Below are 15,892 nucleotides of genomic sequence, written 5' to 3' on the forward strand. Positions count from 1 at the left end.
GTGAACAATAATTGAGGGAGCTAGTCAAGCAATTTATAGAGAACTGTAACTTCCGCAACTGGTGTGGGAAAGAAGTCGAGGCAGGGAATTGGGAAGGAAAGATGGATGCGATATAGGGAAGCCAGGTAACACTGGCACTCATGTCACCTCTCAGCAATCTCAATGACATGGTGACCTACAGGAGACGCTGGGAACCTCCCCAAAGTGCCCAACATCTGGACTCAGACACACAGACATGGGCAGAGAAGAGCCCGTGGGCACAGGGGGAGCTGCCAGTCACCGGGTCAGGGATGAAGTATCGGATCTGCAAGCATGCCTGACCCCACACCAACCCTCTGACCATGAATACATCATCTGCGTCTCTGCCATTCACACGTCTTGTATAAATGTCCCCTGTGGCCAGCCTGACCTGGAACCGCACTGGAAAGAGTTCTAAGCAGAAGGTTTCAGCTCAGTTGTGCCGACATAATGCAAAGCCACCACAATTTGCATGGATAGTTTCTTCTGTCTCTTTAATTTTATTCTTTCTGTATAATTATGTCTTAGGTCTATCTCCCCTAAACATGTAGCAAATAGCTGTATTTTTCTTTCATCCTATCTAGACTCTGTCTTTTAATTACCATGTTTAATCCATTTGCATTTACTGCATTTTATAACTCTCATAACTTAAAAGACTGTCTTTTTTATCTCATTATAGAATGAAATAAAGTAACATCTATACTGAAAATATACACAGGATTTGTATTTCTGAAATATTTATATACATAACCATGTTACTTACCACTTCTCCAGCAGAGGCGGCCAACATATGCTTCACGGGCATCAGATAGGAGGAATCGGTGTGCAAAAACCACTTCACATACTCATAGGTGATAAAAAAGGCAGCGGCTAAAAGTTAAAACAAGCCAGTCTTTCACAAAGCTAAGAAATATGTTTGTCAAAAAATTACGACTCTAGTTAATAAATTATGACATAATATATAAAGATAATAAACATATACTTCCCACTGCCCTCACTTCTGCAAAATTTACCAAGCCCATATGATATGCCCAACCCTAGACTTAGGGAAATGCAGAATACATGATACTTGCCCCAGAAGAGCCTAACAGCTATCCTAACATTTATCATTTTCTACTAATAAATCACTTAACATTTTTAAGTAAGCTTTTTAGAAAGGGATATGAATTTCCTTACATAGTCATAAAATAATCTGTATAAACAGGCTAAAGTTGCAAACCTTAACTAAGTAAAATATTTAATGATATTTTATTGCTGTTTATTAAAAATAACCATGGATACTTTCTACTACATCAGCCCATCGTTGCATCAAGGAAACAATCAATAATTAAAACTGAAAATCAAAAATCTCAAAAAGTTATTACTTTCACCATGAATTAATCTTAACTGCACAAGGAGGCTGGAAGGCCTGGTATGTGCTGTTAATCAAAAGATGTTTAGGACATCCATAATGATAAGGCATAAAAGATATATGAAAAACATTTGAACATGTCACATTAGAGTCTGAAACACATAGGAAAAGAGTTTGATGGTGCAATCAGTTCTCCACAGTTAGTCAGCAAGCTCTGTTGTTATAAACACTCTGCAGGCTGCTCACAAGCAGACATCAGCGAGGAAGCACACTGTCTTCAGAAGAGTGGTGACTGATGTAAGCAGCTTTATGTAACTAAAACAGGTCCCCCTTCCCATTTGTGGTTCTTAAGAAGGCATTTCTTACTTTTTAGCCCATTCACCAAATATACAGCTGTAATAAGTTCCAGCTGCTACACAATCCACCCTCCCATACCTACCGGCTGGGAGGTAGAAGAAAGACTACTAAGTTTCTAGGTTTTCATGGTTAACCACCCCAAGCTGGTCAGACTTTATTGCTACCCCTTCTTTTTCTTTTTGGTGCATGCACATAAAAGAGAGAGAGAGAGAGAGGGAGGGAGATACTGATGGGAATGGAGAGATGAGAAGCATCAACTCATAATTGTGGCACCTTACTTGTTCATTGATTGCTTTCCTATATGTGCCTTGACGGGGGTAGGGGTGGCTCGAGCCAAGCCAGTGACCCCTTGCTCAAGCCAGCAACCTTGGGCACAAGCCAGTGACCTTGGGCTTCAAGCCAGCAACCTTTGGGCTCAAGCCAGTGACCATGGGGTCATGTCTACAATCCCACAATCAAGCTGGTGAGCCTGCTCTCAAACCGGATGAGCCTGCACTCAAGCTGGCAACCTCAGGGCTTCAAACCTGGGTCCTCAGTGTCCCAAGCCGAAACTCTATCCCAGAGGTCTCAAACTCGCGGCCCGCGGCTCGCCAAACAATTTTTTGCGGCCCGCAGACTAATCCACGAACTACAGTTTCTGGTCGTTTTGTGACACTGAAAAGTGTTGCGTAACAGTTGCCTTTTGTAGACCTAGTGCGGCCCGCCGAACGGCTGTAATCTTGCTCTGTGGCCCACATGCTGAGTTGAGTTTGAGACCCCTGCTCTATCCACTGTGCCACCATGTGGTCAGCCTTTATTGCTACTTTTACGATAAACAAATCTTTAGAAATGTAAGCCCCAAAACTCTCCTGGTGACACCTAAGAAAGCCCTTGCTAATTGGAAATGATGGCATAATAAGGTTCCAAATGAGGCTCTAGGCAAGTTACAACAAAAAAGGGATAGGCTACTTAATATCCACAGTCTCCTCTAGCTCTTAAAAAAAGAAATTAAAAATGCCTGACCAGGCAGTGGCACAGTGGATAGAGCACTGAACTGGGACACAGAGGGCCCAGACTCGAAACCCCGAGGTCCCTGGCTTGAGCGCAGGCTCACCTGGTTTGAGAGTGGGCTCAGTTGCTGGCTTGAGTGTGGGATCATAGACATGACCCCATGATCACTTGCTTAAGCCCAAAGATTGCTGGCTTGAAGCCCAAGCTCGCTGGCTTGAGCAAGGGGTCACTGGCTCAGCTGGAGCACCCCCATCAAGGGACATATAAGAAAGCAATCAATGAACAACTAAGGTGCCGCAATGAAGAATTGACGTTTCTCATCTCTCTCCCCTCCTGTCTGTCTGTCTGTCCCTATCTGTCCCTCCATCTGACTCTGTCTCTGTCACAAAAAATTAATTAATTAAAAATAAAACCCTGCTAGGTTTTCTACATTCCATTATAAACACAGAGTGAGGATCCCGAATACAAGTTCTTCCCATCTCCTCATTCTGTTGTATCGAAACAGCAAGAAATAGACGTTTTGCCACACATTTATGTAGCCAAATTAAGAAGTCTTGATTCAAAGCCAGCGACTACACAGAGACCTAAGTCATTCAAATCATGCAGCCTGAACACAGTTTGAGGTCAGCTTTTAAAGATAAAATTACACACTGACTGGGGAATGAGGAGGAGGGGAAGCCTAGCGGTAAAACAAAGCTGCGAAACAAGCTCTTTTAAAACATTTATCTGTAAGATGAATTCAGGGAGGAACATTCTGGGAACATCTGCAACCTCGCAGAACTATCCCAAGGCTACAACCTGGGAAACCAGCCTCAAGGCCAGGGGGAGCGAGTCTTTTAGAAAAAAATGTAAGTTCTGCTGAAAGTCTGTTTTAGAGAAAGTAAGTTCTGCTAAAAGTTACTTATGCTAAGAGCCTTTCTTTTCTACATTTCAATTCAATCTTCAGTCCCCTCCATCCCCAGCTACTACTCACCCCTGCAGAAGACTCTCAAAAAGTCCGTGGCCACTGAATGTTACACTGGTGTATTGTACTCACACTAGGACTTTAATCACCAGCAACAGAAAAATAAAGTGCCACATAGTTCACCAAAAATATACAGAAAAACAAAAAGACCATGTCTGAAATCCTGGCATTATTTATCCAGTACCTCTGTTAGGAAAACAGCTGTTTTAGGCTTGCTGGCTTGTACTTTGCCTGATTAGTGCGTGAGCACATGGCAACGCCACGTGTGTATAGTCTACGTAAGGCTACAGGTGCTTGTCTTGGGGCACATGACAGATTGTGGATTGCCTGCCCACCTGCCTGCAGCTGTGAGGGGCAATTTCTGCTGTTCACTGCCTGAAAAGCGGTCTCCCCTGCCTATTTGCTTGTCCGCCGTTGTGGGACTGATAACAGAATGACCCAACACTTCCTGGCTCCGCAGTTTCTCTACCGTCTGCCCAAATCCAATGTGAACCTGCCTGGCTTCGGCCACTGGCATTGCAATCTGCAATCCACTGATGCTCGGTGAATGGCAAAAAAAAAAAAAAAAAAAAAAAAATCCAGGAAAGAATACAACTTTATCACAAACACAAAAATTCAAAACTGCATCCTGTATGTAAACTCCTACTGGCAATAATCTGACCCAGTCCTGTGAGCTGAAGGGAGGACCATGGGCCTGCAGACTATCGCTGATACACCTACCAAAAGTAGCTCCTAAGTGCAACAGGCAAGAAACATAGATCTTTAGGACAATGAGGGAGACACCATTAAAACTGATGACTAAAAGATAGGAACCTAATAACATATAATTCCTTGTTCAAAGGTTCCCAAATTTGTTTGCTATTAAATCACCCGGGGATTTTTTTTTTAATTTCCAACTCCCAGGTCGTAGCCCCAACCAATTCAATCAGGATCTCTGGAAGTGGGACACAGGCACCAGTACGTTTTAAAATCAGATCCGGTGATCCAGTGATTGCAATGTGGTAAAATTTAGGAAGTCCACACAGAGTTGTATTCAGCACTGAGTGGGTGCTCCATAATAACATGCGATCATCAGTTACTGAAAGTATTGAGACAGATGAAAATTCAAGGGTAACCTCAGAATAGTTCGCTGTTCTTGGACTGCTGGAGCAGGGAAAGGGGAGAGAAAGAAACAGAAGGACCAAAACACCATTCTCCCCTGGGCACTACAAACCTTTAGGTGAATGCTGTGCTCACAGGTGGACACAGATGGACAATTAAATGTCAAGTTCACAGGGAAGAATTTCTCACGAATTATCTTAAGAAGAGCTCCAACCCCAGGACCCGAGAAGCTCCTAGAGCAGAAGTTCTGTGACTGTGTGGCGGCAGTTCCTATTCGCTTGGTTTCCTTTTCCATGCCACGCAAAGCATCAGTAAACAACTAAAATGAGGGAAATGTCAGAGAGAAGTATACCAACAGGCGAATTAAGTAAAACAGATGATATTGATTCTAGACCAAGAGAGCCATATATCCCATAATGTGACTTCAAATCCAAAGAAACGCAAGACACTGGAAGGAGAGTATATTCCGGAGGTTAGTGAGAACTGGTTGCATCATCTACAGCAGTTTAGTCAAGACAGAAGGTTTGATGCCTAGCCATCTGCTCCAGAAGACTCTCTGAGGCAGTTAATTACTAAACGCAGCTTCACATGGGCATCACCTGGGAAGCTACTAAACCCCACGATAATCAGACGAAGCCCAGGCCCATTAAACTTCTGGGTGAGATGCAGGATCAGTCATTTTTAAAGCTTCCCTAGAGATTCCAATGTGCAGGCAAGGTTGAGAAAGTCTGCTCTATCAACGCATCACAATCAATGTCAGAATAACACTAAGGATTCTAAATAGAAATTTTCAACAAAAAGCATTTTAAAAAGATTGCTTGTATTTTTGTGTGTGTGTATTTTTCTAAAGTGAGCAGCAAGGAGGCAGATGTGCCCAACCAGGATCCACCCGGCATTACCACCAGGGGGCGATGCTCAGCCCATCTGGGCTGTTGCTCAGTTGCAACTGGAACCGTTCTAGTGCCTGAGGCAGAGGCCATGGAGCCATCCTCAGCACCCGGGCCAACTTTGCTCCAATGGAGCCTTGGCTGCGGGAGGGGAAGAGAGAGACAGAGAGGAAGTAGAGGGGGACGGATGGAGAAGCAAATGGGCGCTTCTCCTTTGTGTCCTGGCTGAGAATCAAACCTGGGACTTCCCCACTCCAGGCCAACACTCCACCACTGAGCTAGCCAGCCAGGGCATTTTTTTTTTTTGAGATTGCTTGTATTTTTTATTACAAATACACTTTAATAGTATCTATAGCTAATTCAAAAGTAATGGGCTAATGAATAGAAATCAGATTCAGAAGATAAATAAACCACAATCATTCTGAAAATACATGCTATATCTTGGCTTTATAGCAGGGATAATATTAATATAATTTTTACCATTAGGAAAGGATCCAATAGCAGCAGAAGGAACGCCAGCATATATTCCACGAAAACCACCAGCCTTCTTAAATCCTTGGGGACTCTGCAGCCTCGTTTTAATGGTGTCCAGAGGAAATAATATCAGGTCAACAGAGACACCTGCTACCCCACCGGCCTTTCATAGAAAGGAGGTAGAGGTAAGAAAAGGGAACATAGGTTACAATAAGGAAAGCTCTCTGCCACTGAGGGTATGGATAAGAAGAAGACAATCTGTAAAGCACAGTTCTCACACTTCCAGTTCAGATTCCACGACACAGTTGACACCCTGCTACCCAACCCTGGAGTGTCCTGTGGAGACACCGTTATTGTGTTATATTTTCAAACTATAAATTTTTAAATGATTTTTTAAGTGAATTTTTAAATTTATTTTAGAACAAATTTTAAATTCATTTTTAATGCTTTCACATGGTTCAAAAAAGTAAACAAGCCTGACCTGTGGTGGCGCAGTGGATAAAGCGTCAACCTGGAAATGCTGAGGTCGCCGGTTCAAAACCCTGGGCTTGCCTGGTCAAGGCACATATGGGAGTTGATGCTTCCTGCTCCTCCCCCCACCTCTCTCTCTCTCTTTCTCTCCCCTCTTTATAATGAATAAATAAAAAAAAAAAATCTTAAAAAAAAAAAGTAAACAAGCAAACTCAGAAAGGTAAAGAGTTCCGAGTCTCCTTCCATATTCCTAATAATCAGTAACCACTTTTTGATTGTTTTCTTTTTGTATCCTTCCCAAATTACCTTAGGCATATATAATAAATATAAGGATGTATCTTATTTTCCTTTTTTAACAAATAAAAGGTGCACAGCCTGGCAGAGAGCTCGCTTGGCTGGAGCAACCCCAGGGTTCCAGCTGCCCCTCTACCCACTGCGCCCTCAGAGGTCAGGCCGACTTCTGGTTTCAGATCCTGACCCAGATCTCGGACTCTAGATCTGTATTTCAAGAATCACATATCTAACAATTCATTTTGTATATATTTCGAAATCTCTTGATAAAATTTTTAATTAAGTGAATAAATGGGAAAAATAAGAACAAAATTCTTAAGAGGATATTAAAACCTGGCCCAAATTTTGGCCACCTCTCAAGAAATGCTATGTTGCTTTGGAAAGCTGCACTTTAAAAAGTGTGAACTTCATGAGTACTTGGAGAATATTTTAAAACCAGTTACACCTTAGTCAAAGCAAAAAGATACTCAGAAAAATATGAACTAAAACACAGTATCGAAGAAAGATCAATACACAAGGTCCAAAAGCATCATATAAAGATGCAAATGGCAGAATGACAAAGAGAAAGGTCTCACTGTGGTTCCTACACAGGGATTCTTAAATTCAATTGTCAACTTTTGCTATCTTCTGAATTTTGAACCCTGTGACTATATTACCCATTGATAAGGTTGAAATATATATTAAAAACTATATACTATATACATGCCAAAATGTTGAAAAAATTGAGTATTCAAACATATAGGCAAAGTTTGGAATGATCAGCTATTTCCACCTTTTGAGTTTACAAAATTCTGGGGGGTACAAAACTTCATACCTGGCACACTCTGCTCCACTTACCACTCAAAATAAAACCACTGCAAGAGTTCATTAAAAAATAAAATAACTGATGAGAAATCCAATAATTAATTAGCATAGATAAATTATTAAAAATTATTTTATACTAGAAAAGCACATTACCATGGACATCAATACTATACTACTATATATGGTCAAGCCTAATGCCACAGAGGACCTCACAAACCATGAGGGTCTCCTCTGCGAAGGACCTAAAAGCTGTCAGCAAAAGAGCAGAGAGGAAGCCGCAGAGAACCACGGGGTTGTTAAAGAATGACTAGTAATGTGTGATTCCTCTCTGGATAGAAGGGTGGCCTTTCCTAAGCCATGATAATAGGTTCATAAGTAATGTAGAAAAGTTTTTAAAAGTCAGCCTTTCTCAACATTTTTCTTACTTATTTTTAAAGAATTTTACAAAATTTAGTATGTAAATAAAATATTTTGCCTGCCTCTTTATTTTTCAAATCTCAAGGAGAACTAAAATTCTGCTGACAATGTCTGATATAACTAGATTCCTTAAAATCATGTGGCACATTTCACTATAATTTTCTCCTTAATTTTAGGAGTGGTTTCAGGGAGTGCTTGATATCTATGCCTAAATTTTAATCAGTAAGTTAATTATACTTTCAATCTCTCTGGCTACTTTGCATGCATTGAATCTCTAATCCTTTCTCATCAGAATTCATATCATCTGAGAATAAAATGATCAGATTCCATCTACTTATCTAGTAAAACATAAATCAAAAGTTACTAATTGCTTCTGCAGATTTTAAACTTATGACTCAAATGGAATTTAAATTCATGAGACAGGAAAAATAAACAGGTAACAGCAGGAAGAAGAACAAGAATACCTATATATTTACTCACACAGCAACATACTTAAGATTCAAATGAAAACTTTAAGGAATGCTTATAATTTTATAACAACGTTTTGTTCATGAATATGTACAATATATATAAGCCAACATCAGCTGAATTACAAGAAACTCTACCAAATTATTTTATTTTTTTAGCCAGAGAAATTTATTTATGATCATTTATCAATAACGTTGTCAGGCAAATAATTCATTTCAAGATTTATAGTTGCTTAAACTGAAAATGGTAAGTTAAGAACTAAAACAAAATCCAAAGATATAGAATAACCCAGACAACCAGTGAGCCTTACTACAGCGTAACGATCTTTGCAGCCTTGATATCATACAGATAAAATACACATTTCTACCTTAAGGTAAAAATGTAAAGTGCTGGAAGGTTATAGAGAGGAAGTGTCTTAATGAGTGCTTTAAAATTACTCTGGGAGTTGGAGAAAAAGTCAAGATTACATGCTATCAAATCTTTATTTTTCAAAAAGAGGCTACACAGCAACAGTAAAAATAATCACTGCCGTTCAACTACAGGATAAACCAAACTACTTGTCTAATTTAACTAAGTAAAACCACAGGCCACTGGCCTAAACCACAGCTGAGAGGAACCAACCAAAATATTAACATGGCTTCTCGGGGAAACATCCTCGACATTCTCAGTTTTCTTCGCGCAGAAGTGGCCCTCATGTGACTCCCAGGAAGTACCCTGATTCCTGGATACTTGTCTTCTGCCCCATTCCCCATTCATCCGTCCAGCAGTGCTCCTCGCCTCTACACTGATGGCAGTCATCTTTGTAAAATGCAAATTTCAATTTCATCCTGCCGCTCTCCAGCCTGTAAGTCCTCCAAACTCTGCAGTAGCCTTTAGGGTGAAGAACAATATCCTGTAAGTCTGGAAGTTCTACCTCTCCACACTCAACTCCACTGTTTGCCCTTCTTGCCACCTTGAGCTCTCTTTTCCTCCAAGTCATCTGATCTTCCTCTTTCTAGGACTTTACAGCTGCTCTCTAATCCCCAAGTCTGAAATTAAACCCTCTTATTTCCAGACACTGGTCACAATTTTAATTCTATAACTGAGCATCTCACCTTTGTCTGTATGTCTCATTGGACTGTAGGATCCAGACCTGTTATGTTTACCAATATGTCCCCAGCACCAGTACAAAGCAAACATTCAGCTATTTGAAGAATGTATGAATTAATGACTGTTATGAAGGGTTACCATCCATGTTTTAGAGCAGGGGTCCCCAAACTTTTTACACAGGGGGCCAGTTCACTGTCCCTCAGACCGTTGGAGGGCCGCCACATACAGTGCTCCTCTCACTGACCACCAATGAAAGAAGTGCCCCTTCCGGAAGTGCGGCGGGACCAGATAAATGGCCTCAGGGTAGATGCATGCGGCCCGCGGGCCGTAGTTTGGGGACACCTGTTTTAGAGGGTACAACAAGCCAACCTTTAAAAAGTACATCCGAGCCCTGGCCAGTAGCTCAGTGGATAGTGCGTGAGCCTGGCGTATGGACGTTCCAGTTTGATTCCCAGGTCAGAGCACATAAGAGAAGCACCATCTGTTTCTCTCCCCCTTCTCTCCCTCTTCCGCTCTAGCAGCCAATGGCTGGATTGGTTCAAGCATTAGCACCAGGCGCTAAAAACTCAGTTAGTTCAATCAATGGCCCCAGACAGGGGTTGCTGGGTAGATCCCAGTTGGGGCCCATGCAGGAGTCTGTCTCACTATCTGCCCTCCTCTCACCTAAAGAAAAAAAAAGTAATCAGATTTTTTTTTAACTGCAAAACACAGGACCAACCAATTGCCAAAAGGAAAATATAAATGGACAATATTATTATGAAAAGATGCTTCCCCACCATTAATGATCCAGTAAAAACAAATTATTTTTATTTATTTATTTTTTTTTTTTGTATTTTTCTGAAGCTGGAAACGGGGAGAGACAGTCAGACAGACTCCCGCATGCGCCCGACCGGGATCCACCCGGCACGCCCACCAGGGGCGACGCTCTGCCCACCAGGGGGCGATGCTCTGCCCCTCCGGGGCGTCGCTCTGCCACGACCAGAGCCACTCTAGCGCCTGGGGCAGAGGCCAAGGAGCCATCCCCAGCACTCGGGCCATCTTTGCTCCAATGGAGCCTTGGCTGCGGGAGGGGAAGAGAGAGACAGAGAGAAAGGAGGGGGTGGGGGTGGAGAAGCCAATGGGCGATTCTCTTATGTGCCCAGGCCGGGAATCGAACCCGGGTCCCCCGCACGCCAGGCCGACGCTCTACCGCTGAGCCAACCGGCCAGGGCCAGTAAAAACAAATTAAAACATTTTCCCAATTAAATTAGAAAAGGTTAAAAATATGAATAGTTGCCCTGGCCGGTTGGCTCGGTGGTAGAGCGTCGGCCTGGCGTGCAGAAGTCCCGGGTTCGATTCCCGGCCAGGGCACACAGGAGAGGCGCCCATCTGCTTCTCCACCCCTCCCCCTCTCCTTTCTCTCTGTCTCTCTCTTCCCCTCCCGCAGCGAGGCTCCACTGGAGCAAAGATGGCCCGGGCGCTGGGGATGGCTCCTTGGCCTCTGCCCCAGGCGCTAGAGTGGCTCTGGTTGCGGCGGAGCGATGCCCCGGAGGGGCAGAGCATCGCCCCCTGGTGGTCCCGGTCGGGCGCATGCGGGAGTCTGTCTGACTGTCTCTCCCCGTTTCCAGCTTCAGAAAAATAAATTTAAAAAAATATATATGAATAGTTATGGGCAGTATTAAGGGAAACATATCATTAAAATCTGTTGAAGAGGCCCTGGCCGGTTGGCTCAGTGGTAGAGCGTCGGCCTGGCGTGTGGAAGTCCCGGGTTCAATTCCCGGCCAGCGCACACAGGAGAAGCGCCCATCTGCTTCTTCATCCCTCCCCCTCTCCTTCCTCTCTGTCTCTCTCTTCCCCTCCCGCAGCAGAGGCTCCATTGGAGCAAAGTTGGCCCAGGCACTGAGGATGGCTCTGTGGCCTCTGCCTCAGGCGCTAGAATGGCTCTGGTTGCAACAGAGCGACGCCCCAGATGGGCAGAGCATCGCCCCCTGGTGGGCATGCCGGGTGGATCCCGGTCGGGTGCATGCGGGAGTCTGTCTGACTGCCTCCCCGTTTCCAGCTTCAGAAAAATACAAAATAAATAAATAAATAATAAAATCTGTTGAAGAACAATTAAGCAAAATGAAATTTTAAATTATAAGGCCCTTGATCCAGGCATGTTATTTCTAAATATTTCTCTCATGGAAATGCATAAATATACAAGAATGTATACTACAGCAGTGTTTGTAACAGTTAAAAGCTAGAAATAACCCAAAGTTCCATCCTAGGAGTCCTGTTAAATAAATTATAATGCTCAAGTAATGGACTACCACATGGTCTTTAAAAGAATGAGGTCGATCTGAACTCAGTGACACAGAAGCATATGTTAGATTCTTAATCAAATAAGCTATAGAGCAATATATACTATATAATCCTGCCTTTCAAAGAAATATGTATCTTTATATATGCATAGTTAGAAGTCTGGAAGCAGACATACTAAATTGCTAAAAAGTTATTACCTCTGTGAAAAGAGATTGAGGATGAGGAATATTTTTAATATCTTATTATTAATAGTTTTTGTATTGTTCAAGTTATAATGAGTACTACAAGCATACAAAAGTAAACCTATTTGAAAAGAAGTAAATCTATTGCCCCGGCCGGTTGGCTCAGCATGTGGAGGTCCCGGGTTCAATTCCCAGCCAGGGCACACAGGAGAAGCACCCATCTGCTTCTCACCCCCTCTCCCTCTCCTTTCTCTATATCTCTTTCTTCTCCTCCCACAGCCAAGGCTCCATTGGAGCAAAGTTGGCCTGGGCGCTGAGAATGGCTCCATGGCCTCCACCTCAGGCGCTAGAATGTCTCCGGTTGCAACAGAGCAACGCCCCAAATGGGCATAGCATCGCCCCCTGGTGGGCATGCCAGGTGGATCCAGGTCGGGCACATGCAGGAATCTGCCGCCCCCCACTTCTCACTTTGAAAAAATACCCCCCCAAATGTAAATCTATTTAAAATTAATGCTCCCTCATCAAAAAAAAAAAAAAAAAAGAAGAAGAAAAAGAAAGAAGCCTGACCAGGCGGTGACACAGTGGATAGAGTGTTGGACTGGGCCGTGGGAGACTCAGGTTTGAAACCCCTAGGTCGCAGGCCTGAGCGCGGGCTCACCAGCTTGAGCGAGAGGGTTGCTGGCTTGAGCATGGAATCATAGACATGACCCCATGGTCACTGGCTTGAGCCCAAGGTCACTGGCTTGAGCAAGGGGTCACTCACTCTGCTGTAGCCCCCCGGTCAAGGCACATAAGAGAAAGCAATCAATGAACAACTAAGGAGACTTAGGAGCTGCAAAAAAGAACTGATGCAAAAAAGAACTGATGCTTCTCATCTCTCTCCCTTCCTGTCTGTCTGTCCCTATTTGCCCCTTTCTTTGACTTTCTGTCTCCGTAAAAAAAAAAATAAAAATAAAAAAAATCCATATTCACTAGCTGCATCCTAGTATGCAGTAGGCACTGCAACACCGTACGGGGTCACTCGGAACACCCCGCCATGGGCTGGCTGTACACTACCTGTCCTGCTTCACTTCACAGACACACTAACGAACCCTCAGCCTCATCTGACTACTGTTTCCCAAACAAGTCTTAAAACTTCTCATTTCTGTGTTCCCGCTTAGGGTTTTCCTCTCAAGCTTGAGTGCCCTTTCTATGCTGATTGTCTCCTGAAGCCAGCGGATCTGCTACCCTGCCACCATACAGACAGACACACACCCCGGCCAAAATCCTGTTCATTGTTAAGGCTGGGGCCAAATGCCACATTCTTCCTAAAGTCTTTCCCAGTCTACCAGTCAGAATTAGATGCTACTCCCTTGACTCCCCCATAGAACTGTTTGTATTTCGCTTTTGGTGCTTACCATCACGTCTGTCATTAAGCACCTTCACAGTAAAAGCCAGGTCACCTCTGTATTCCTAAATGTCTATTTCAGTGCCTCATGTGTAACAGGGTTTCTGCACTTCTTTGCGGGTTTGAATTAAATGGAAATGTGATGTCAAAAAAAAAACAAAACCACCCCGCATCAAGTCACTCTTTGGTTGTCCCTGTTGTGATTTGCCACAGCACTTGTGACAGTGAAAGCCAGTGTTCTCTGCTGCTCTACTTTAAAATGCCACAGTTACACCAACAGCACTGTGGTATAGTCACAGTGCCTTCTCCAGATGCCCTCCGCTAGTCATCAGCTCCTGACAGAAAAGACTACAGGATCAATTTGTGTAGTGAATGCAACAACGGTCCTAGAGTTTGACTTGAGTCTTCTTCCATTTCCCCAGGAATTCTTTCAGATTAACTATTGGCCTAAGACCACAGCTTTGACATCAGACAGACAGACCCAGCTTCCGTATTAACTGGGTCTGCTTAGGAAAGATATTTAACCTCTCTAAGCCCACACTTCTTCATGCATGAAATGGAGAAAATAATAGTATCATTACTTCACAGAGTTTTTGAGAACTGAGTGACATTAAATGAGGATTAAATATAATTAAATGAGCATGTTATATGCTTAGCAAAATGCATAATTATATAATTATAAATATCCTTCAAAGTTTGCTGATGTCACATTTCAGATATGCCAATTTTAAAAACCATGCAAAAGACTTAGGCATACTTTACCAAAGACTGAATATTACACTGTCACAAACGGCAGGAGCAATTCAGCATGAGCTACAAAAACTTGAGAAACACTAATGTTCAAATATCATTATGACCCTTGGATTTCAATTTATGAGTTAGTCTTTTAAAGAATACCAAAAAAAGCAGAATACAAAATTGTAACAATGTGACTTTGGATATGAAAAAAAAATGCATAAGCACATTAAAGTGCTCAGTAAATGGTTACTTTTTTATCACCATTTGCATTTACATAACTTTTGTTTTACTTCTTGTTTAATGTCTGCTCCAACTTGACCATAAACCCACCCACGAGGGCAGGGACCATAACTTTGAGGCACTCTTCCGAAGTACCAAAGCAAAAGCTAACAAAAGTCTGGTTAAACAGGTAAAACACACCTGATTTGTGAGACAGAAAAACTGTGGATATAATTTTATCTTTCCTCTACTTGGCATTTCACTAATATTATTCAAATTATATTCATGCCATAAAAAATTTAATATTTATAATTTATATTTGAACACCTACTATTTGGTTTGGAAGTGATAACAAAAGCACATTAACAAGTGATTTCCAGCTAGCTTATCACATACAAAAACTTCACTAAACCCTCTGATGCTGAAAGAAAAATAAGAATGTAGTCCCATCTCCTACTGCTTGAGATGCAGAGGAAACTCCTCCCTCACAGCAGAGCTCCACAATGGTGGTCCTAGGACCGGTGATCTCCAAGGGCACCTCACATGCTCTACTGACTGATCAAAATTCAAAATGTATTAAGTAGTGTGTCTAGGAGACTGCTTGCTCAACATACAAAACAAGCAAAAAAGACCTGCTCACTCTGACTTAAATGCCAAAAGAAACAAGTCACATAGAGCAACCTAGAGAACATGAAGCCTCATTCCCAATTTCTTACAGACACAGAGAGAATGCTTCATGATCAGATATTACCTTCCTTTGACTCCATATTGAAGAGTAACAGACTATCTTCCAAAAAGATCTGGGGCGAAGAACACTGAAAACTTCCTTTAGCAATGTGTCCAAAAACTGCATTCTTACCTTTTCCTCTGTTCGCTCACTCCACCTAAGCAGCCTGGCAGCACACTCATGCCATCCCCCTCCAATCCCCCTCTGCCAGTGGTTCCCAGCAACAGGGCAGGCCCTGTGAGCAGGCACAACATGAGGACGTATTATGAAAAAGCTTTTTCAGAACCACCTCACTAAAGTAAGAAAAGAAAAGAAAAACAAGCAGTCCTTAGACTTGGCAGAGTACTAACACACATGAATTTCAATTACAAGTAACACAAGTCCTCCAGTTCAATTTCCAGTACCATAGTGACATTTTACAGAAAAACAGCAATCAAAGGAGGGAATTGGCCAACAAAGATAAAAGTGCAGCAAATACATAAAACATGGTAACAATGAAAGTAAAATTCCTGTCATATATACACAAAGTTATAGAAGAAAGAGCTGGCTGAGGGAATACTGACATTTCTGTCATTCGAGAGACTCTAGATTTGCAGCCAGAGGAAATTAGTTAAGGCAAACTTACAACATAATTTAGGAAAGGGTTGTGATGAAAGGTACGAAGACGTCCCAGAGGA

At 42.6% G+C, this 15,892-nt stretch overlaps 1 protein-coding gene across 4 annotated transcripts in view; it reads right to left on the minus strand.

The window, feature by feature from the left end:
- Positions 1 to 15,892, minus strand: part of SLC25A26 (solute carrier family 25 member 26) — a 220,446-nt gene that overhangs the window by 201,655 nt on the left and 2,899 nt on the right. For 2 of the 4 annotated variants that reach the window (XM_066351929.1, XM_066351928.1), the window contains exons 2-3: positions 6,149 to 6,305; positions 782 to 888 (exon numbers count right to left, since the gene is read on the minus strand). The exons of 1 other annotated variant lie outside the window; for it this stretch is intronic. In XM_066351929.1, the coding sequence (XP_066208026.1) occupies positions 782 to 888; positions 6,149 to 6,305 (264 nt within the window). The remainder of the gene's footprint in view (positions 1 to 781; positions 889 to 6,148; positions 6,306 to 15,892) is intronic. One more of the 4 variants, XM_066351930.1, reaches the window with a different exon arrangement.

The sequence above is a fragment of the Saccopteryx leptura genome, chromosome 10 (assembly GCF_036850995.1).
Source record: "Saccopteryx leptura isolate mSacLep1 chromosome 10, mSacLep1_pri_phased_curated, whole genome shotgun sequence".
Taxonomy (NCBI): Eukaryota; Metazoa; Chordata; class Mammalia; order Chiroptera; family Emballonuridae; genus Saccopteryx; species Saccopteryx leptura.